General features: G+C 42.9%; 1 protein-coding gene across 2 annotated transcripts in view; it reads left to right on the forward strand.

Annotated features, from left to right (window-relative positions):
* The window catches only part of NME7 (NME/NM23 family member 7), a 634,381-nt gene that overhangs the window by 406,262 nt on the left and 204,141 nt on the right, over window positions 1–23,978 (forward strand). For both annotated transcript variants that reach the window (XM_078658324.1, XM_078658323.1), the window contains exon 8: window positions 10,726–10,790. In XM_078658324.1, the coding sequence (XP_078514450.1) occupies window positions 10,726–10,790 (65 nt within the window). The remainder of the gene's footprint in view (window positions 1–10,725; window positions 10,791–23,978) is intronic.

A 23,978-nucleotide genomic window follows, 5' to 3' on the forward strand; every position in this document is an offset into this window, starting at 1 on the left:
ATATCTCTGTAGTTTAGGGATTTCTAAATACTTACACACTTTATGCCAAACGTTCCAGGCTGCTCTAAGAGACTTAAAACGTGTTTTTTTTTAATAATAACTCCCCTCCAACTGCCTCATTAGAATCCCGGGTGCTGCACCACCAATAGCCAACTCAAAAATAGTGGGAGGGATTTCATCCTGTCCTCCCGGGGTTGTTTCTGCCTTGGGTTTAAGCAGTATACCCATTTGCTGCAGTGTTATGGCCCAATAGCAAAATAGAAGGTTAGGGACTGCCAACCCCCCTATCTTGTGGTAATGTCAAGAATGTCATGGATCTCCTGATCTTTCCATAATTCCAAATAAATGGAGGAAAAATCCCATTTAAATTCTTTAAAATAGCATTTGCTGTTTCCAACGGAATACATCGGAATAGGTATAAAACCGTAGGAAACATTTTGTTTTGATCACATTACTTCTTCCTCTAATAGATAGATGTAGTAGCTTTTCTTCTTAGATCTCTACCTATCTTCTCTGTAAGAGGAGCTGCATTCAAATCCCATATTAATCCAACTTCTGCAGAAATATTTATCCCTAGATATGTAGCTGCATCAGTCTTACGTGGGTCCTGACATGTGGTGGTTTTAGTGCACACAGTCCTGGTCTTCTCAGTATTCAAACCATACCCAGACTCCCTACCAAATTCAGAGGCCAGCACTTCAATCCTTGCTATTGCACCTATTGGGTCAAGGGTGATGACAGCTATATCATCAGCATGTGCTAACACCTTGGTTTTAAACCCCCTGACCACAAAGGGTTTGATTACTAGATCTTGTAATATTGCTCTTATAAATGGGTCAATGTAAAAAGCAAAAAGGATAAGGGACAAGGGCAGCCCTGTCTTGTACCCCGAGCTATCGAGATCCTTTCTGTTTCCCTATCCATCAGTTGAATTCTTGCAAAGGATTGCACATACATAGCTCTTAGGACTGTTATTATACGTGGCCCAAATCCTTTAATTCTAAGGTTGCCCCAAAGATATGCCCATTCCACTTGATCAAAAGCTTTTTATGTGTCAAGCAGGCTTAGGGACATCTGCTTCCCTGAGGCTTCCGCTATATCAAACAATGAAATTGCCTGGAGGATATGGTCTGTAGTCCTTCTCCCTGGTATAAAGCTATGCTGCCACGGGCTAACCAGCGGGGTAATAATTCGAGCTAATCTCAATCCCATGATTTTGGAGTATAATTTTTCATCAGCATTTATCAGGGTGATAGGTCTATATGTAGACCGATCTTCTGCCGTTTTCCCTTTCTTCAAGAAGAGTACTATGTTAGTCTCTTGCCAAGACTGAGGCGGAATTCCTTTTTGCTGTACAGACAGGAACAAGTCCAGGAGAAGAGGGGCTAGTTCTGTCTGTAAGACCTTATAGATTTCCATCGGGATACCATCCAGACCTGCTGCCTTACCTGAAGCCATCCCCTGAAGGGCATCCGTAACTTCACTAATTAACATATCGTCCTCTAATCCCTGCATTATAAGGGAATTTACCTCAGATTCCGACCATGCTGCCATAGGAGTATCATGCCCAGACTGATACAATTCCCTGTAGAACTCCGAGAATATTTTAAGAATTTCTTAAGGTTCAGTCGCCACGATTCCATTCTTCCCTTTGAGTCTCACAGTATTATTTGCCGCTGCCCTTTGTCTGAGACGAATTACCAAATGTTTTCCAGTGGCCTCCCACTTTATCAACGAGGTCAACACAGCGCAATAACTCTCCCTGCTGCACCTCTAAACTACAGGGTACCTTAGGGGTCTTATCACTCTCCCTGCATCATGGACATTTACATGATTTACAAGCAGGCTCTTGATGCCCTTTGCCACTCACAAGATGCATTATTAGTGTATGAAGATGATTCACAACTGCCCCCCAGAATCAATAGAGGTCAGAGCAACTTTGATTACCTGCTTGTAGCCTCAGTGACCACAAGGAATGGATTGCATTGAAGTGACTGCAGTGGAAGGGCGAGAAACCGAAAACAGGGACCTTTTGGGCCATATCTTCCATTGCTTACTTAAGCACTTATCTTGACACTTATTCCACTAGTAAAAGTTAAAGAAAGCATTGCAAAGCCAATAGGTCTCGCCTTTGATGCTGGGTTCTGACACATTGACTTTTCCAATGTTTTACCCCAGCTGGCCACTGTGCATTCATGCGCATGCACGGCGGCTATCCTGGAATTAATTTTCTTATGTATTTTGCAAAAGCATTCCAAAGCGGCAGCCTTCTGTATGTGTGCAAGCACAGCAGCCATCTTTTATTGCTTTAAAAAAAGAAATCCACAACAAAATGTCTTCCTGCCAGCATATTGGAATTTTTGTTTTTATTCCCGGTGACCGGCCAATGCTATTTACATTGTTATTGTTTGTGATACGATTTAGCGTTATTTCGCAAAACCAAAAGCACTTGCAGTGGCTGCAGATAGTAAGTAGTTTGTGGCAGCAGGAAGTAGCGGATGCTGGCTGTGCCTTATCCTCCATTGGGGTGGGGCAAACAGACTGCAAGAGTGAGCAGAATGCTCTGGGCAACAGTTGGGAGGTTACTACATGGGACCACTTAATTCCTATGTAAAATTTATGCTATGGGTTTAAGAACAGCCCACCTAGCCAATGGCAACTCATAAAAATGTCAGCAACCAATGACTGAATGGTGGTGACCAAAAGCCCACTCTCTGGACCCTATGTATGTATAGCTATATTTATTTTGTACTGTGTTGGTAACATGAGATCTCCGACAGACTGCTCCAGCTTCTCTACACCAGTCTGTTAGCAAGAACTTTTAAAACTGAGTGTGCGTGTGGAAAGTACTCAATTCAGGTGTGCTTAGGTTCACCAAGTGACAAAAATATCAAGTTTCACTTGTCATGCATCTGGAGGATCATAGACCTTGTGCCTTCAGACTTTGGAAACATTATGACTGAAGACAGCAAGGGCTGCATCAGTTCTTCAATGGGTTATTCCAACCTGCTTCAATAGGGAATATCTAACAGCTCACCCATGCAAAAATGCAAGACTCATTGTGATTTATGGTTTAAGGGAAAATGATCTATTGCTAGACATGGTCTTCATTGGTGTTTGGTGAAAGACAGAATCTATTTAAATACTGCCACTTTCTCCACAAATGCTCGAAATCTATTATTCTGACCTACTTTCATGGCAAAACCTGAGCCTTGCTGCCTTCCTAGATAGAACTCTGCTCTTAGATGGGAAACTGTATAATCGCCACCTACGTTGAGGCATGAGGGGTTGAATTAGAGTTCATGTGCTGCGACATGTTCAGCCATCTTCTTCACCATTTTTGATAAAAATCTTATTTGCTGCTGCCTCAGTGTCTGGTAAAATCCATGTATGTGTGTATATACAGTACAATATATATATATATATATATATATATATATATATATATATATATATATATATATATATATATATATATGGCTCGACAATCCAACTGAGCATATATATATATATTCCGAAAGTTGTCGCTTTGGCAAAAGAGCAGTTTGCCAACAGTGTCCAGCAACAAAGAGTCGACCCAAAAGTGCTGGTGCAAGGTGGTTTTAATTACGTGAAGCCAGCGCTGCCGCCATGACGCGTTTCGCCTCCAGGGAGGCTTGATCACATGACAAACTACACATAGTTAGCAAAGCTTTTAAAGTGACAGTGCAATCAAAAGAATCATAGGCATGGAAAAAATACTATATAGTGAAACGCTACTCACGTGCAAATAGTCAAAGAATGCAAAAAATAAAACAATTAATTTTTTTCAATGAGAATAGCACAATCCGTGAAATCATGTAAACCGATTTCCTAGATAAAGGAGCATATTTGTAGGGCAAAAAAACATGATGAAAAACCAACAGAAGTATATTACATGACAATTAATATCATCTATGTACACTATGGGTATTATCTCATAATCATGTTATGCCCAAAAGCAAATAGCTCAGTATATGAGTTAGCAGCGTTAATCCAAAGCCATATGACAATAGATATCAGAATAGAGCCCAAGTGGGCAAGTCACAATAAGTGTCTAACAGACAAAAAAAGTGCATGAAGAGATAGTGCAAATATAGCAATAAAGTGCAAACAATATGATTGAAAATTATCTAATGTTAAAATTCGTACCAATATATTTACAAATTAAAGAGGAATAAATTCATCAATATATACAAATACAGAAATTTGGAAACAACAAACCTAGAACAACGAATATCACATTTATCCGGACAGGTCTTATGGACAAACTCCTAAATCCTAAAGGCAAATATAAAGGTCCTCCCTGTCATTGAGACCATTAGGATTCTTGGTGTTAAGCTCCAAGATGTATCTCGTCTCGAGGAGGCGGAGTTTGGCCTCACGGTCACCTCCCCTCCTCGATGGCTTGACACAATCAATTAAAAAGAATTGGAGTTTGTCAGGAATGCCTAGATGTTTCTCCTGAAAATGCCTGGCAACCGGATAGTTCTGATCATGCCCAGTTATTGCACGTATGTGTTGGAGTATTCGTTTGTGGGCGGGCAGCTTAGTGCTGCCCACATATTGGAGTCCACACGGACACTCCAACACATAAATGGCGTACTCGGTTTTACAGTTGAGCCATTTAAGGATAGCAGTGGGATGTTGCTGAAAGGGGCTTTGGAAGTGGGTCCTGTTGGAGCCATATCGACAGGCTTTGCATTGTGGGCAATATATATATATGCTCAGTTGGATTGTCGAGCCAGATTCAGAGTATACTCTCCAGGTGTAATTGACAAAGCAATGGCCAGGGCTAACCAGCAAGGCAGGGATCAACCTTTGAGGGGTCAGATAGTTCCAACTACCATCGCTATGAAGGAACAGCCCATGAGACTAATTCTAGCATATAGCAACCAACATCGTGCTATTAGAAAGATAGTCAATAGGAATTGGACATTAATCAGTAATGATACCATCTTGGGAGACAAACTGACTAGATCTCCCAACCTTACCTTCCGCAGGGCTAACTCCATGTCTGATATGTTGGTTAGTAGCAGCCCTGAGGTAATCCATACAACATCTTGGATCCAGAGTACGAAAGGCTTTGTCAAATGTGGAGTGTGTAAAGCATGCAAATATGGTGTCAATAAGACTGAATATACAACACCATTTAGTAACAAACCGATCAAAATTGGTAAAAAACGAACCTGCAAGACGGAGTTTGCTGTGTATGTGCTGGAGTGTCCTTGTGGCCTGCGATACGTGGGCAGTACCCGTTTGCAGGCACACAAAAGGATACTCCAGCACATACGCGCAATAAACAATGGGGATATTACATATCCCGTTGCCCGTCATTTCGGTGACAAGCATGCTAATTCAAGTACATTTTAGAGATGGATACGAGGACCCCAAATGGTCTTATTCCAGCAAAGATATATATACATATCTATAGATATTTCTGTAGAATGTTTTATATAGTCAGACAGTATCCATTTTACTGCTATGAGTCTTTTACTTGCTGCTGCTGTAAATATTAATGTATTCTGATAATTTTGCACAATTTTAAGTATTTCTTTTGGTAATTTTCTAACAATAGGGGTGGTGACACTTTTTATTATTCATACAAGCAATTTAGATTTTAGACATGGTGATACAATTGATTGCCCACTTGGGCTATATTTCTGTGCAGTACAATATGTGCTATAATACTGATAATCATGTGCAATATTATGATCATCTGCTGCTAAATTGATACCAATGATTTGAGAATTATTTATTGGTTTTAATTTTTATAGCTTGTCGACTGTTTTAAAACTACATTTTTAAACTTTTGATCAATGTTCCTTATGATTATATTTATATGATTATTTATAAGGTTGGACATTGTAGGTTTTGAGTTCCCATATCAGACATAGCCAAAAATAAGATGTTTGGTGTAGAGGGGTAGTCATTTTAAGATCATTTAAAACTGACCCCAGTGACTCATAATGGCAGTTATTGCAAATGAAATACTAAACTTTCATCATGTATTTATTAGTATGAAATTATGGCACTATTTGCACACTTATACGCATTTATGCATTTTATTTGTTGTATACTCTCTGGTTAATGAACAGTTATGGAGTATGTTTTCCATGTCTATCACAAGTAATGTTGCACTGTCACTTTAAAGAGGTGGAAAATGCCATGCAGCGTGTCATGTGATCAAGGTCCCATGAGGACCGAAACGCGTAATGGCGGCAGTGCTGGGCTGTAAATAAACTACAAAAATAGCACTGAAATATTGGGTTTGCTTCGTCTATTTTTCCAAAGAGGTGGAGTGTTGGGCGAATAATATATTACGTCCCTTGTGAACTTGAACTCCACTTGGATTTTGATATGGTTTTATTTGACAAAGAGATGCATCCACTTGGAATTTACCTGGCACTACAGATCCCAGACAGCCGCAGTGGAAGGACACACCCAGTGGGGCGGGATCTGTTTGAACATGTGCATTATAGAAGGCGTCCCTTTGGTTTCCTAACCTATGCCATTGAAGAAGAGAGCCGTAGCTCTCGAAACGCGTCTGGCTTTCATTTTGTTAAGGACCCTTGTGACGCAGAGTCTGCTGGCAAGCTGCTGGAAATGAATTAAATTAAGTTTTTTCGATCCATTTCGTGTGGTTTCTTCCGAATGGGCTTCCTGCTCTAATGGATGTGTTAACGGCCGTTCCCGGTCGTGGAATGAAACCCACTGCATAAGCAGGTCCAGGCTGATCTTTACTCGGGTTAGCCACGGAACGAAAAGATCTGGGAGTCTGCAGGGGGCCCCAGTGACACTTCACCAGCAGCTACAAAGCAGGGCAGGCTTACGTCCCTTGTGAACTTGAACTCCACTTGGATTTTGATATGGTTTTATTTGACAAAGAGATGCATCCACTTGGAATTTACCTGGCACTACAGATCCCAGACAGCCGCAGTGGAAGGACACGCCCAGTGGGGCGGGACCTGTTTGAACATGTGCATTATAGAAGGCGTCCCTTTGGTTTCCTAACCTATGCCATTGAAGAAGAGAGCCGTAGCTCTCGAAACGCGTCTGGCTTTCATTTTGTTAAGGACCCTCGTGACGAAGAGTCTGCTGGCAAGCTGCTGGAAATGAATTAAATGAAGTGTTTTTGACCCATTTCGTGTGGTTTCTTCCGAATGGGTTTCCTGCTCTGATGGATGTGTTAACGGCCGTTCCCGGTCGTGGAATGAAACCCACTGCATAAGCAGGTCCAGGCTGATCTTTACTCGGGTTAGCCACGGAACGAAAAGATCTGGGAGTCTGCAGGGGGCCACAGGGACACTTCACCAGCAGCTACAAAGCAGGGCAGGCTTACGTCCCTTGTGAACTTGAACTCCACTTGGATTTTGATATGGTTTTATTTGACAAAGAGATGCATCCACTTGGAATTTACCTGGCACTACAGATCCCAGACAGCCGCAGTGGAAGGACACGCCCAGTGGGGCGGGATCTGTTTGAACATGTGCATTATAGAAGGCGTCCCTTTGGTTTCCTAACCTATGCCATTGAAGAAGAGAGCCGTAGCTCTCGAAACGCGTCTGGCTTTCATTTTGTTAAGGACCCTTGTGACGAAGAGTCTGCTGGCAAGCTGCTGGAAATGAATTAAATGAAGTTTTTTCGATCCATTTCGTGTGGTTTTTTCCGAATGGGTTTCCTGCTCTGATGGATATATATATATATATATTTCTTTTTTTTCTTTTTCCGAACTTTGTTTCTTGGAAGTGCACATTATTTTATTTTGCTACAAAAATGTGCTGAACTTTACTTTTTGTATCAGAGTTCTGTTGTTGGTCTGAAGGTTGTAGAACCCATGCTGGTTTTCCTGTCTCTTTCTCCATATGGTACGTACCCGTTCATGTAGAAAATCTTTAGAACAAGCATTGGCAATGCCAATGGGTCTGGCATATGAATACACTGTCTCAGCAGACCTAAATTTCGATGTAGGTTAATGACTGTCCTCTTAGCTGCTGCTAGAGAAAAACTCCATCAATTATCTAGTTATCTAAGACATTATAAAAGCATTACAGTGTTGCTGGTGCGGAAACATTTTAGTTTAATTAGTTCAAACTTTAATTTGCACAAGTGTATTCCAACTCCGCACCATGTTCCTCTCCAGGCAAATGGATCTTTACTCCATTTTAGAATGGAGCATAACTTTAAAACATTTCAGTAAACATCATCAATTTAGTGATGAAAGTTTTTGATCAGTTCGAAAACCTTAATTTATCAATAAGAGTTTAGTATATTGTTCTTTGTCTCTTTATTCAAATTAGTAAATGAGATCAATTCGTTTACAGCAATATCAAGAAAATCATGGTAGAGTCAATCAAAAAAATAACAGCGTGTTCCATAAAGGAAATTAAGTTCCTATTCTATTCGAGCGGATCCTAACCTACCAGAACCCATAGAGAGTAATTTTGGAAGACAGAAAGATTTAAAAGGGCAGTGAAAAATTATCAGATTGAAGCTGAACTCCTCATGAAGAGTAGTTCTAGAGACTCGTCTGAGTCTCTTCTCTCTAACAGCATCAGCAAACAATCGCAGTAACAACTGTTGAAAGTTATGTTAAGAAAATAGTCACACTAGTAGCTATGACCATTAAAGAAATTGTCACCCACAAAGTAGTAGGTGACAGAAATCCCCGTCAGCAATACCTCACAACGAATAGGACAAAGGTGCTAGGAGAAAAAGGGTTGGTCGCAAAAGAATAGCCTGGACCAGACTGGGCAGCACTCTAGTACATCTGACTAGGAACACGTATATCATAAACACAAAAACATATGTAACAATCCATGCTGGTGTTAGGTCATCTTTTTTTTTGGATAACCAATTTTATTGATTTTACGAGAAACCAACAAGGAATAACAACACCAGCTGTACGTAGAGTGAATCGCACGAGACATCCACAAAAGAAGCGCACATCCGCATAAATAAACCAATAGACAAGGCGAGCACAATGCTGCATCCATTCCAGTCCTGTATGATGACGGAAAGGCTATCTACAAGTGTCAACTTAGTTGCTAAACATTTATGTGCGTTAGATTCACTGAGTTCCCACGAGAACTCTACAGTCTAAACTATTGGCTATTAAGTATTCCACTGCGTAGCAATGAACTAATCTTCAGCAGAATCATTCTAGTTGTAACCTATGGGATTAAGTCATAAGATTCACGTTTTCATATAAGCATAAGTGTTTAATACACTATTCAGCATTGAGAATTGTGAATATGTGGCAGGTAGAAACGAACTAAATAGAAGGAGAATATGTAGCTTAGGAAAAGAAGAAATATATTTGAAAGTCAGCACATTCTACAGAGATGACATGTTTAAGCAAGTCAAGTATGAATCATTTATCAAATAATATTGCATAGGAGAGCCTTTCCTAAAATCATTTATTAAAGAAGAAATTAACTGAAGGATAGAAGGATGAAAGAAAAATAAGGCCTATTCTGACCTAGTGATATCATTTCAATAGAAATGAGTGCTTCCTACAAAAAAAGTCATGCTACATGTTAGTTTGCACGTTGAAGAAAAGGCACATTTTCCTGCATTTTATTCTTTTTGTGTTAATGTCTAGTGTAAATTATGGCACTTATTTTAGGCTAAATGTTCCTGCTCTATCAGTGTCATTTGTGCGCCCTGAAAGTTCAGCCTCAAGCAGCTGGATAAACAAACAAAATGATCACAGCAGTGTGGGGGGGGCCAAGCACTTTTTTGCGGGAGCACACAAGTTTTGCCCAATCAAAACATGTACTCCTGGCTCCCAACATGGGGCAGGGCCTAAGCTGGGCCTAAGCTCCTCTCTTAATGATGATCACATAATTGTCTGGCGGCAGCAGCGTAATCTTATTACCTGTACCTTTCATTCCCACACCATTACAGACACTTCCAAAAAGGAATGGAAGGTGTGTTGGTAACGCCTGAGGCCTCCTATTAATTTCAGAAAATAATTCCTGCAGCCTTTTGCAGCTCGGTGAGTTTAGTGTAAATAAGAGGCAGAAACAGTGTTTCCTGGTTAGTTCCCAAAATTCCTGGGGCTGCAGGTAATGTGAATACCATTACTCAAACTTTCTACATGAGGGCTGTGGGTCCTGAACGTCTTGCTAGCTTCATCGTGTAGTATTCTTTTACTTCCAGACTGTGACATTCCTCTCCCTGATCAACCAACATAGTCATCAGTTTCTCCCCTCGGGTATTTTTAGTCCCTCTGTTCTTCATCCTGACACGTGCTAAATGGATTTGTCTTAATTAAAGTTCAAGAGCTTCATTTTAATCTGTTCATTAAAGGAAGCTCTGCAGATTTGTTTCGAGCCGACACCCCTGCATTCCTTCAGCGCTGCACAACCTCTCAAAGTCTTTGTGGCATAATAGCAGGGTACCACAGGCCTGTATGCCATCTAAATTTAAACTGAGCAAACTAAAGCATACTGAAAGAAATGCCTTGTTGAGAAGACCGGAAAATGTCAATGGCTGCGCCAAGATTCAAACTTGTATAAACTGATTGACATTTTTATACCGGACCTAGGACACCACACTGTGTGTAATTCCATTCCATGACTTTTCAGTTTTAAAGGAAATTATAATTAAAAGTGAGCATTGTGTAAATGTTCGATTCGCTTTTGCTTACCTGTTCTCTGATTATTCATGTTTTTGTATTTGTTTTTTTCCCCTTATTTGCAGAGTGTCATGGAAAGATTATAACTGAAATAATGGATGCAGGCTTTGAAATTTCAGCGTTGCAAATGGTGAGTGTTTCCTAGCTGTATGTATACGTTTAAAAATAAAAATATTCTCAACAGTGAGTTATCATTTTAACATTAGTGGTGACCGATGCTGGATACCATTGTATTTTTTAAAGAAAGTCCCCACACGCCCTGCTCCTGGTCATGTGTTTGCTAGATGCTATTCATCGTTTCCAGTAACGCTGCTCACTAGGGGCGTAAATGGAGCCAAACTTCGGGGAGGGGTGGTCTAAAACCAAGCGGAGGGCAGGGCTAACACGCCATAGAATAAGGCGGATCTAACATGCCAAGCAATTGGGAGGGGCTTCCCACATTGCCTATGTGATAAAACAGACACAAACTCAGCAAGCAAAGGCAGAACTAATTCAAAGAATGTAAGTAAGGTGAGCGGCTCTCAGGGCCGGACTGGGAACCCAAAGCAGCCCTGGCAATGTTCTTGGACCAGCCCCCGAAGAAGGGCTGCCTGGCCCACACAGCTTGCTTGCTGCTTTTGTAACTGGGGACTGATATTGCAGCACTGCTGCAAAACCAACCCCCAGGAACAAAAGCGCCCCCCACTGCTGCAAACCCGGCCCCCCACCCTTCCAGCCTTCCGGGGAAACACCCGATGCCTGTTACAGCCAGTTTGGCCCTGGCGGCCCTTTAGGACAGTCTGGGTAGCTGCCAAACCCCAAAATACTTGTCTATTACAGTTATCTGTGTAACAAAGAAACTGTGTACAGGCTTTAACCTGTTCCATGCCATTGGCCGGAGCGAGCACTCCCTCCCTGGTGCTGGGCACGACCGTTGGCCAATGCAGCCCCGCCCACTCTTCAGAACGCCCACACAGCGGCGGAATGTCCGCCGCCGTAAATGGGTTAACACAGTTAAAAAGAATCTAAAGAATCTGTTCATTAAGGTTTATTGACTTTAATATTTGATTCTCACAATAAGTCAGGCCTTTTGCAACTGTTGTGGTGTTTCATAATAAACAGACTGAACCTATGGCACTGGGCATTACTTTTTCATAATGAAACAATCGGGCCTATAACCTTTATCATTGGCTCATCACCAAAACCAACTCAAGACCTACTATAACATGGCGGCCATCAGGCAATCTGTCAAAGAAACAGCAAAATCACAAATCCCTATAAAAATGAATGGTGACAAAACACCTCTTAGGAAGGACAAACCAGCACTATCACAGTGCCCACCCCAACGGATAATTAATGGGGGAAACCAATATCAAAACCCTTGGAAACTAAGGTAATCTGTGAGATTTCTTGTAACAAAATACCACTCTGCAGCCTTCAACTCAGTGCAATAAGAATATACATTAAAGGATTGTCTGCTTTGATAAAAGCATTTTGCATTAAGTAAGTCAGTTCTCATTACTTTGCAATAACTTTACCATATGCTTTTTACTATAAGTCAGGCATACGGTCTTTGTTGTACCTTCTTAAACAGATCAGACCAAATAATTCTTCAATGAAACAGCCACGGCTACAGTTTGTCTCACTTTCTTCTAACCATAGCAAACTCACCCTAATGCATTAAGAATAAGCTTTCCCAGAAAGCACTCATCAGTCACAAAGTTTTAAAAGTAAGAATATGTCCAAAGTTAGAAAAGGTAACACAATATACTTCCTATCCTAAACGGGCCTAGCAGGAATTGTAACAGTTCTCCTGCCAGGATTTAACAGCAGGGGTACCCAACACCAACATATAGGTCTAAGAAGCAATCTGTGAGATTCCATGTTACAATATACCTGAAATACCTTACTACGGTCTTTAACACAGTGTAAAGCCAATTATATACAGTAATAGATCTGGCAAAACAATATACTACCCCACTGAAAATGGCCTAGCACGGATTATCCCATTAAAAATCTTCAACACCATGTGTTTGTCAGAAGAGATAACCAATACTGAAAACCATGCTTACCAAGATAATTTATTTATTTATTTTAGGAGTTTTGTATAGCGCTGGCTGGACCCAGGGGTATCAGAGCGCTTCGCAACATATACAATAATGAGCAAATAGGTGGTACAGTAGATTGGTAGAACATTAGGGTTTGAGTAGGGAGGGGAACAAGCACAGGAGCGAAGGGGCAGAGGGGAGGGGGGTGCAAGACAAACGAGCGTATTCATCATTTAGTCAGTTTATACGCAAAAAGTTTTCTTGATCAGAGTCAAGGTCATCAGTCTCAAAAATTAAGGTAAGATGGAGCGTCGGCTAGGGAGCTGCCTAGGTTCTATCGGTTTGCTCGGGAGCAGTCGAGGAAGAGTGCTTTGAGTAGGCACTTGAATTTTGGAAACAAGGGTGTTATTCTGATGTGGGGAGGGATGGCAGTCCAGATTTGTGGAGCGTTTCCAGCAAAAGATTTGGCTGCGGTTATATGCTTACGAGTTTTCAGCTTGATGAGTCGTAGAGAGTTGGAGCTCCTGAGGTTTCTGGACTGGCCAGCACTTTTGAGTTTGGCGGCCAGGTATTCCGGTATGCCTGTGTGCAGGGCTTTGTGCGTGAGGCAGGCTGTTCTGAAGCTGACTCGCAACTCAACTGGGAGCCATTTAAGTTCTCTGAGAGCGGGAGAGATGTGTTCGAATTTCTTAATTACAGTGACCATTCTGGCTGCTGCATTGAAGGTTGTCTTCAGGGGGGCGAGGTGAGATTTTGCTGTCCCAGTCAGGGTAGCGATTCCATAGTCTATTTAACAAAACAGCTGTTTGTAGCCTTTATTTCACCCCAATGACAGCCCGCTCTTAAATGTCTATTTGCTTTAACAAACCCATCTCACAATGAAGGCCTACTTCCTTTGTTGTAGCTTTTCAAATAATCAAATCAAATAAATTGTATCTGACATAGACATTCTGGATGAACCAATCTGGCGTATAGCCTTTATCACGGGCCTGTCACCAAAACTTACTCAGGCCTACTGAATTTTGCATACATGTTCCCATAAAGCAACCCTCAGGCATACAGTCCGAAAATTACAAATATTCCAAAAACAATATTCCACCCCCTCCTACGAGATTTAATAAGGATTATTAAAGTGTAAATCCACTTGCAGGGTTTGCCAAAGGAGAGAGCCAGCATCAGAACCCTTGCCTGCTACAGTAATCTGTAGGAATCCATGTAAAGCAGTTCATGTCTGTAGTGACTTTACTTTCGTGGAATAACATTCCATCCTTAATCCACCCATCCTTAGAGGCCTATTGCCTTTAACATATGATTTTCACAATAAACGAGTCAGTCCTACTGTGTTCTGTCAGAAATGTTTATAATAAAAAGATTAGACCTATGGCCTCCACTATACCTTTTCCAATGATCCAATCTATCTATAATTGAAAGTATTTCTCCTCAAGGTGTTGCCCACCTATTTGCTTACCAAGGTCCTGCTCCTCTCTTGTGGTTGAGCTAATATGTCTCCAAGGTATACCAGTCCCCTCCTCTCTCCTAAGTGTACTGACTTGATCCTAACTCCCCAGTATGCCACCCTCACTTTCTCTTGAAGCGTACCCCTCTCAGTGTGTTATTTCTAATCTCTCTCTTTCACTGTTACTCACTGAATCTTGGTGTTTTGGGCTGCTGCTCTCTTTTTTTCAGAAACGGCTTTCCTGTCACACTCATGGTGCAACTCTCTTTTAGGATGTTGCCCACTCTCTGACTGCTATCTCTGCCTCCTCATTAGGATGGCATTGCCTCCTCTCCAGGTGCTGTCCTGTAATTCTGAGCATGCTGCTATCTCCCTGGATAGTCCCTCCCACCAGGCGGCGTTCTCTCCTCTGGATTCCCCACTGTCCCTCACGAAAACACACAAACTCTCGGGTGCTGCTCTTACTCTGAGCTCTAATGTCTAGTACTGCTTTCTAAGGGGGGTGCTACCCTCTCACTCCAGTGTTATTTCTCAGTCACAGCCCCTTCCCAGTGAACCCCTAGTGCTGTTGTCTCTTTATGATACTGCCCTCTCTTAGTCTACCACCTTGTTTCTTCTGTCTCTCTAGCTGCTCTCCCGTCAGTCTGCTCCCACCTCAATATGTTGTTCTGTCTTTCTTCTCAATGTGCCGCTCTGTCTTGGGATGCAGTCCCATCCCTGAAAATCCCCTCTCTAGGTTCACCTTTCTTGAAATGTGCAGCTCCATAATACTGATAGTCCCCTCAGTGCACTACTTTCCCTTCAAAATGTTGATGCAGACTTCCTGCGGCGCCCTTCTCAGGGTACTGCTCAGGTTTCCTCCTTAGGGTACTGCTCCCTGTGTGCCAGTGCCCACTACTGTGCTATATTTCATGGTTCAATCCCCTCTCTCTGAAACCCCTCAGGGTACTGTTCTGATTTCTTTTGTGTGCTGCTTTCTCTCAGGGTAGTGTCCCTTTCCTGAGACACACCTCTCTGGAAGCAACTCTCTCTCTGTCTCTCATGATGCTTCTCCGTCCTCAGTGCACAGTTGTTTTGTAGTTTCTCTCTTCTGTGCTATTTGTCAGTGCTTCCATCCCCCTCTGTCTTCTCATCAGGATCCTCACTTTGCTCAGAGTCCAACACCCTCTTCTACCTTCCAGATTGCTGTCCTTTCCATCTGCAACTCTTAGATTTCTGATCAACTCATGATGCTGCTGTTCTCTCAAATGCACCCATGTGACTACCACATCCACTAAGGTTGCTCTGACTTTCTACCTATATCTTAGGTTTGTTGTCCACTTTGTCCTTGTTTGTCCACCAAACACACTCTTTCACAGTTTCACTTTCATGGAGTGGACTTTGTGTCACAAAACTGTCATTGTTCTGCCCATGTGCCTAACAAGGAGGACCCATTTGTAGTTATTGTGAGCCATTCCTTATTTGTGAAAAATAAACATGTGATGTTCAAACGTCTAACATGTTTTTTTCTCACATTCTATGTGTGATTCTGTTTATTTTAAGTTTTTGACCTTAAAGCCCTTTTAGCCCAATGGACCTTGCGCGAATTGCCCTGGTAATTCAGCTGTACCGGCCCGGCCCGGCGTGACGCTAGTGACGCAAATATTGATGTGCTGTCGATCCAATCTTTTCACTGCAGACTGGCTTTTGCATTGTGCAATGTTTGCGCTTATTTCTTTACCTCCATTATACTAAGGGAAACAGAGCGTTCACAGATTTTAATTTCTGGCAGCACGATTCAGCATGCTTATTAATTTAGTTTTCATTATGGCAAAACGTGTACTCTGTTCATGTAGCTCAGGCCCTTTGTTTAACCGATCCTCATCTATGCTTAGAGGAGAAAAGCGATCCGTGATTGGTCAGTCACCCACTCCAACAAGCACATGCATTGGCTAGAAACGTTGCCCATGTGTTAACCCAAGTTATGTGTTTCTGCACACTCCTGGAGTGGAGGTGTGCCCACGCGTGGGAGATACTACAGACATGTAGTTTTTGTTACAACCCTCAGAGAATTTTATAATGTTTGTATCCTCTGGTCGGTCTTACGTGTTAGCCAGAGTGCCCCATTTACCAAGAAGGAAGTTCCCCGAGTTATTTTGAGATAAAGATTGGAGGGTGTCACACACCTAAATTAAAGCAAGTACCAGGCCGGGCAGGGAGTATGACATGGGCATAAAGTCCGTGGGGGAGCATAGGCAGTGGAGCGTTAGGTCCTTTCCTGGAAATACACTGTGATATTAGGCCCTCATCAGAGTCAGCCCTCCTGAATTGAAATACACAGGGCCGGGTTTAGCGCTGGTGGTACCCGGTGCGACAATCAATTATGGCGCCCACATGACCACCTCCTCGGATTCTCTCACCACCACCAGGCAAAAGTGCCCCTCATCTCTACATTCCCAAGTTATTGCAAAACTCATGCCGCCACCCCCACCACCCCCAACCGAACACCCGCCAGTCAGCGCCCACTCCACAGGTCAGTGCTTAGTGCAGCCCCACCGCTCGCACGGCCCTAAAGCCGGCCCTGGAAATGCATGCACTGCAGGTCTCAAGGACCATTCCAAAATAACAACTTGCCCAAGCAACCTTATAACGAGTCAACAAATTAAGTTGTAAGCAACCCTTCTCAGCCAACTCAACAGGGTGTTAAGAGACCACCGCCGGACTCAACCAAACCACAGTTTCTGAACAGTCCAACATTAAACCTTTTCATTCCGGAATACACATCCCGTGGCAGAAGTGATATACTGAATAGGGGAAACATACTAAGGCTCATGCATTCAATAACAAATCTATCAAATATCAGTTCATCTGATCTTTTGGAAATAGAGTTCCAGTCAAACACCGAACCACATCGCCCAGAAAGTACAAAAACAACTTGGCACTCACTTGAGACAGCACTTAAAATCATGGAAGAAATAGCGACGTTTCAGCTATGGGGGATAGAGCTGAGACTCGAAGAAAGACCTCGCTATCCTACTCCTTTTCTTCCTTTAGCCAGACCCCCAGCACAAAAAAGTACTACCTCAATACTAAAAGGAGCAAGAAGCAGCTCGCCTGGGACGTGCCCCCGAGACTTAGAAAACCACAACTCTGAACAAAATCAAAAGCTTAGCAGCTGTTCATCACGTACAACTGGTCAAAATTGGAACTCAATTCAACGCACATTCGCAAGTTCCACTTTCAACAACTGACAGAAAGGGAAAGAACTCACCAACCCATCAGAAGGACATATGGATATTAGAATTTGCTCCTGGAACATCAACGGGTTGGCGAGCAAAAGAAACGATCCCGAGTTTCTAGAATATCTGACTACATTTGACCTTATCCTGCTCCAAGAGACTTGGGAAGAAAAAGCATTCAAGCTCCAAGGGTTCACGTCCTGCTGTATTCCAGCAAATAAAAACTCAACCTTTGGCCGAAGATCAGACGGTCTGATGCTTTTCGCATCAATATCGACAATAGGTGAAATCGAGGCAATGGACGTACATATTCCTCCCCCAAGCGTTATTCAGGTGGCAAAGGTCCCACTTTGGCTAAAGAAGCAGCCTCAAGCTGTAACTATAATTAATACATACATCCACCCCAAAGACAAACAAAAAGGTGCGAAAGACCTAGCCAAACTGGTGAAAAAAATAATGGAAGAAAGCGTGTCTGACTCATTCATCTTGACAGGGGACTTCAATATGCTTCTAATTAATAAAGAGCAACTTAGCGACCTTACCCAGGACCTGAATGCAGCATGGGGCTTGCCGACACAAGGCCATATAAAAAACAAGAATCCAACGAAGCATTCTAAAATCTTACTTCGACACTTGGAAGAACTCAACTTAAGGGCCCTGAACGGCCGCTACCCTGGCGATGATCCACCAGTTGCCACCTTTCATGCGAATAAACAATCCTCCCATCTCGACTACACGTTCACATCTCTAAACATGCTTTGTCGGGTAAAGTCCTTTAGAATAGGCACGAGCGACCTCAGTGATCACTTGCCACAAGAGACCATAATAAAAACGACTTCCCACCTGGAAACCAAAACCTTTATAGGCCTCGAGACAGATATTGCCCCACATTTAAGGCGGCTTCGCTGTAACGCCGGGAACATTGACTCAATTAGTTCCATAGCGAAAAATCTCTTCTCCCAAGCCACCAGCTATGCATCCAAGGCACCGGACGTCTGGGACATTTTCATTAAAACCATTAGGGAGCAAATGGTAAAAAAGGCTCCCAGCAACCCACGTCCTCAACAGCTGCCCCTTTGGGGGATTCACTCATGTCCAGAAATGAAACTACAAAGAAGATTAGTAAATCAACTTCTAAGACAGTTGCGAAAGGATCCAACAAATTATAGCTTGCAAACTGCCCTACGGGAAGCTAAAACAAAGCTGAAACGGACGAAATGGGGCAACCAGAAGCGAAGGAACGAAGAACTATGGGTGAAGCTAGTTCACGAGGGGAAGCAGAAGAACAGTTCCAGATTCTGGCAAATGATTAAAATAATACAGAATCCTGACCTCCCTTGTCAAAACTCGCACATAACTGAAGAAGTATGGTCGAAATACCTCCTGACGCATTTCAACAACGATGGGACTATAGACAAAGCGAGTATAAACAAACCTCCTTTAATAACTACAAAGCATAACAAAAAACTAAACCTCAACAATTATACCCTCATAAATCCCCCTAAAACGGGGGAGCACATCGCCATGAATACACCAAAAATCGATAAACCAAAAACGGGAAAAAAACTCAAAAAAAGCATTTGAATTAGGGCCTAAGCCAATTCTCCCATCAGACATCCAACGACAAATATCAAGGGGGAGACCAACCGGTGCTCCTGGGCCGAACGGCTTACCACCTATGCTCTACAAATCAGATGTCAAATTTTGGAGCGCATCTTTAGCACCAGTGTTCAACAGTATCAGACTTTCACAGACCCTTCCTGAGTCCTGGCACGGCTCAATTATCAGCCCGATACATAAACAAGGTAGCAAGAGGCTTCCAAACAACTACCGCCTTATTGCTCTCCTAGATGTGGAGGCAAAATACTTTGCTGGCCTTATCTTGGAGGAGTTAAGATCATGAGCAACTGAAAATTCCATCATGCCAATCAACCAAACGGGTTTCTGCAAAGGCCAAGGGACCACAACCAACCTAATGGCACTATCACTGCTGATGGAAGCAGCAAAAGAAACTAAGTCATCTCTATTCTTTTCATTTATTGATTATACTTCTGCATTCAACCACGTAGACCGAAACAAACTTTGGCTGAAACTGGACAATTTGGGAATACCTAAATACCGATTAGACGTCCTAATACTGCTCCACTCAAACACCTGGATTAAAATCAAACTTGGGGCTGGAACACACCTTTCAAAACCCATAAAGACAACAAAAGGATTAAAACAGGGATGTCTACTTGCACCGATCCTATTTAATCTTTTTCTAGCCGACCTACCTGGGCAACTAGACAAATGTTCCAACCATGCACCGAAATTAGGGAAAATCACCCTCTCAAACCTGCTATATGCGGATGACCTGCTGTTGATAAGTCGGACTCCAATGGGTCTGCAACATCTTTTGAACACAACCCATGCCTTTTCAGTAGAAAATGCACTACAAATAAACTTCAATAAATCAAAGGTGATGGCAGTGAATTATAGGAAAAAAAAGAACCCCTGCTGGTGCTTGAATGGCGAAAAGCTCGACCAGGTCACTACATATAAGTACCTGAAGTAATCCTGGACTCAAATAATACTTCGAGGGCGCAGCTCAAATCTTTGCGAGGGAAGGCTACAATGACCTATTTGGCTCTAAAATCATTGAAGGTCAAACTACCTGACCTTACACTCAAACCTCTTCTCGAAATATTGAGTGCCAAATTAAAACCGACTCTCACTTATGGGAGTGAATCACACCACGGTAAGGATGCGGCGTTGCTGGACACACTCAATGCCAACTCATACAGGGCTATTTTCAATCTTCCCAAATACGTCTCCCCGGCTCAGATTCGACTAGAATTCGGCATCTTGAAACAAACTCTAGAGAGGCGGAGCGTGTATGCAACAAACTGGCATAAAATTCGCAATGCAGATGCTGGATCTTTATGTGCAAACCTATGGGAAGAACTACTTCGGCACCGCAACCTCCTGCCGAAAACCTACCTATATGAATCACTCAAAATTCTAGCATGACTGATACCTGGGAAACATCAATAGATCTCTTGTCTTTTAAAAAAGTAGCTAAAAAATCAGCTAGCATCATCTCAGCGATAGAAGACAAGAAAGACCTAGCAAACAGAGCACACGGATGGCTAACGGTGGGTGGCTATGAAAAACTGCGGCCACAAACGTACTTCAGCATCGGCATGAAAATAAATGTTAAAGAAAAATTCTTAAAATTACGCCTCGGGGTAATTCCCATACTTCCACATCTTCCACCTTGGGAGAGAAACAATCCTTCACAACAGTGTCGCATGTGCAAAACCGGCAAGGAGGACATAGTTCATGTGATTTGCATCTGTCCTAGCGTAAAGGACTTGAGGTTCAATCTCTTACGTCCTTTTTTTAACCTACATGCCGTCCGGACCTGCAGACAGGCAGCCAAACTGTGCTTCTCTACTAGCGACATCAAATTGAACTGTCAAGTGGTGAAGTTTTTTGACCTAATAAGAAAGAGACTTAACCATGCTAGATGAACTTTTTAAATCCCTCGAGGGTAACCATAAAACTGTTAATAACTCTGTAATTTTAATGCATCCTATTTTTATTATGTTTAAATAACAATAACTATGGACGTTTTTACAATTTTGTAAAGATTTTAATTAATCATATACAAATAAAACATTTACCTACTGGTGGGTTGAATTGTTTCCAGCTACGAAGGTTAACGAAGTGATGTCAAACCTGACTGTCTTTAAATGTCAACAAAAGAAGAACTCTTGGTCTTGGCAACTTCTCTTGTGGCCAAGTTTCTTTAGAAAGACTCTGATAGCACTGCTGCCACTTGCCTTGCACGTTATGTGTTCCCTCCAGTTACACTCGTGCGATACTCCAGTGATGTTCCACTTGGTATTCGGGCATTGGATCCAGAATCGTATGCTCCATCTACATATTTTACTCTGTTTTGTTTTTGTCTGGCTTATCTGTAGCAAGGGCATTTGCAGTTGGTGGATGTATTGTTAACTCTTTCGAATTAGTCCATTTGCTTCCTTACAGGTTATTGGGGACTCTCTTTGAAGGAACCCTTACTTGTGATGGGTATATTTTTGGAGGCTATTTAATTACAAGGCTTCATCTTCTCCTCATTATGGTTATCATGCCATCTAATTTTAAATAAATCATTATCTAGTTTTTCACCTACAAGAACATAAACAATTAGACAGAAAATTATATATGTCTGGCGTATGTATTCTAGGGTTAGGGGGGCGGGGTTCAAGAAGGCAGTGTACATCCTCCAAGCCCATTTAGTTTACCATGCTCTGCCATTCCTTTTCGATCTGCCGAGTTGTTGGACACAAAAACGTAAACATCTCTAAGCGGTTTAGTTTACATCCCCAGCCAGCAGACTCTTCTCTTTATTTAGTTCATTACTTACCCGTCTCTTGGGGTTGCTACTGCTGGGCCACCTTATGCACTCCAACAATTGACGTGAAACATTTACAAAATTGTTTCCCCACGCTCCAACCTCCTCACCAAACACCAACCTGCTGTACCCCATCCCTTTCTTTATCTCATCCATCTGCTGAAAAAGAAGGAAAGCCTTAGTTTAACACCTGAGGTAACTGCAGTCACCCAACTCCAGAAGTGAACTGATAATCCTACTTTTTATTAAAGAGACTGATTAATAGCTTGCCTATATTTCCATCTCTAGCCCTATTCTCTAGCTCAGGGGTTTCCAATGGATGTTCAGGTGAGCCACATCCTTGTCATATTTTCAGGATAGCACTGTATAAAGCTCTACTGAGACTTGTTACATTTACATTCATTGTAAGTGAGTATTGTAAATCTGGCATGGATCGGCCATCCTGTATCTTAGAAGGGCACATTTGTTCTAGCCTCCCTTTACCTTCCACCATTCATTGGCTTTTTACGTATTTTACAATAAATGTTGTTGTAAATGTTCAGCAGCATGATCCCACAACAGACGCATGGCATGCCACTCACCTGGTAGATCTCTGTTGATGGTGCAGGCACATCGAGTAGTATTTACATCAATGGAGGTTGACCAATGTTTTGGATATGACACCGTGGCGTGGGGGGTGAGCATGACGGGATGAATGGAAGGTAGAAGAAGCTGTTTTTCTAGGGGAGCCAAAGTTAAATATAGATCGAGATGCAAAAGGCAACAAGTTTGAGTTGTATGTGTTATTGAGTGCAGATGTTAAAGCATGTGACTCAGCTGAAGCTTCCTGCTGTTCCTTCACAGGCAGCTGTGCATGCAGGTACAAGGCGATCACTTCCAATAAGTGCCTCTAGATGGCGGGCATGCGGGACTGGATCTTCTGCTGACTTGTCATTCTCGGCATTGCTTATGCTGTGCTACCTGTAGTGGAGGTCTTCCCAGTGCTTGCAGCAGTGATGATTCATGTACGCAGCCTACATAGAGAAAATGGCCTCCCATAGGTGCCTGGCTGGAGCACTGTCCGCTGCACTGTACCAATCCCAACGCTGCCATTGCAGCGTTATGATTGGCTTAGGGGAGGTGTGGGAGGCTGCCTAGCTAAAACGCAGCCAGGAGCTGAGGCGGCGGCGAATGATCTGGAGGAAGGTACGTTTTTAGGTCGAGCGACCTATCTCAATGCGCATGCGCATTGAGAGCGGGAGCTCGATCTATTGCGGCTTAAACAGAGCTTACCGAGATCAGGCGATTCCCAGGCGATTTCTTCCAGTGCACGTGAAAGCGCGTGCACAATGCCACCAGCCGCTTGCCTCGCATTACCACATCAAAGGCAAGGCGGCCTCGTCTCAGGCCCCTGCTGCTTCACACCCTCATGCCGCTCTCCCCGCTCCGCCCCCTCCCCTGCCCGCCGTGTCCACTTCACTTTGACGGCCGCAGGCCGTCTCTCGTGTTTCTGCTTGTTTTATTATTCTTTTTGTTTATTCAATTCTGTTTCTAATTAGCGCGTTCACCGTGCTTGTTCAAATTAGCTTTAGCTTTCACTTTCGTGCTCTCTTGTTTCACTAGCTTTAGAACGGACCCCTCCCTCCCAATTTGACCTGATTGAAGACGGTAGTACCAGTTATTCACACAGACGTATTTTGATCCGCTACTGCCCCCAAAAAACGTCTGGCAACATTTATTACGCTTTTCCGTAAAACCTCGTCAAGTCGGCTCCGCTCGCTATTTCCAACAACGTTTAGGTAGGGAAGTATGTGTTTATTTTGTGGGGGGACAGGGAAGATCACCTCCCCAACACGAACAGACCTGTTCTATTATTTGGTGCAGAGCCCTCCGCCGAGAAAATCTTCCGAGTAATCTCGTTGTTCCTCAAAGTTTACGAAGCGCTATTCACCACTTCCATGGCCAGCGCGCGCATGCACTTATGCTGCCCGCCACACGTCGGTGTATTTATCCAGGGTGGACGCATTGTTTTATCTCACTTTTTAACATGGGACCTGATGCACAGACCTTAACGCGGCTGCCTGCTCGTTCTTCTCCCAGCTCTGCGTTGCTCCCACCTGGGAACCCTTAGCTGTCCTGCCTTCTCTTTTCACGTCCGTCCCTGGCGTGGTCTCACTCGGTCCGGGATCGCTCCATGTGGCTCGTTGACCCAATTCAACCGCTCTGCGCCCCCTTT

This window comes from Lissotriton helveticus, chromosome 8 (assembly GCF_964261635.1).
Source record: "Lissotriton helveticus chromosome 8, aLisHel1.1, whole genome shotgun sequence".
NCBI lineage: Eukaryota > Metazoa > Chordata > Amphibia > Caudata > Salamandridae > Lissotriton > Lissotriton helveticus.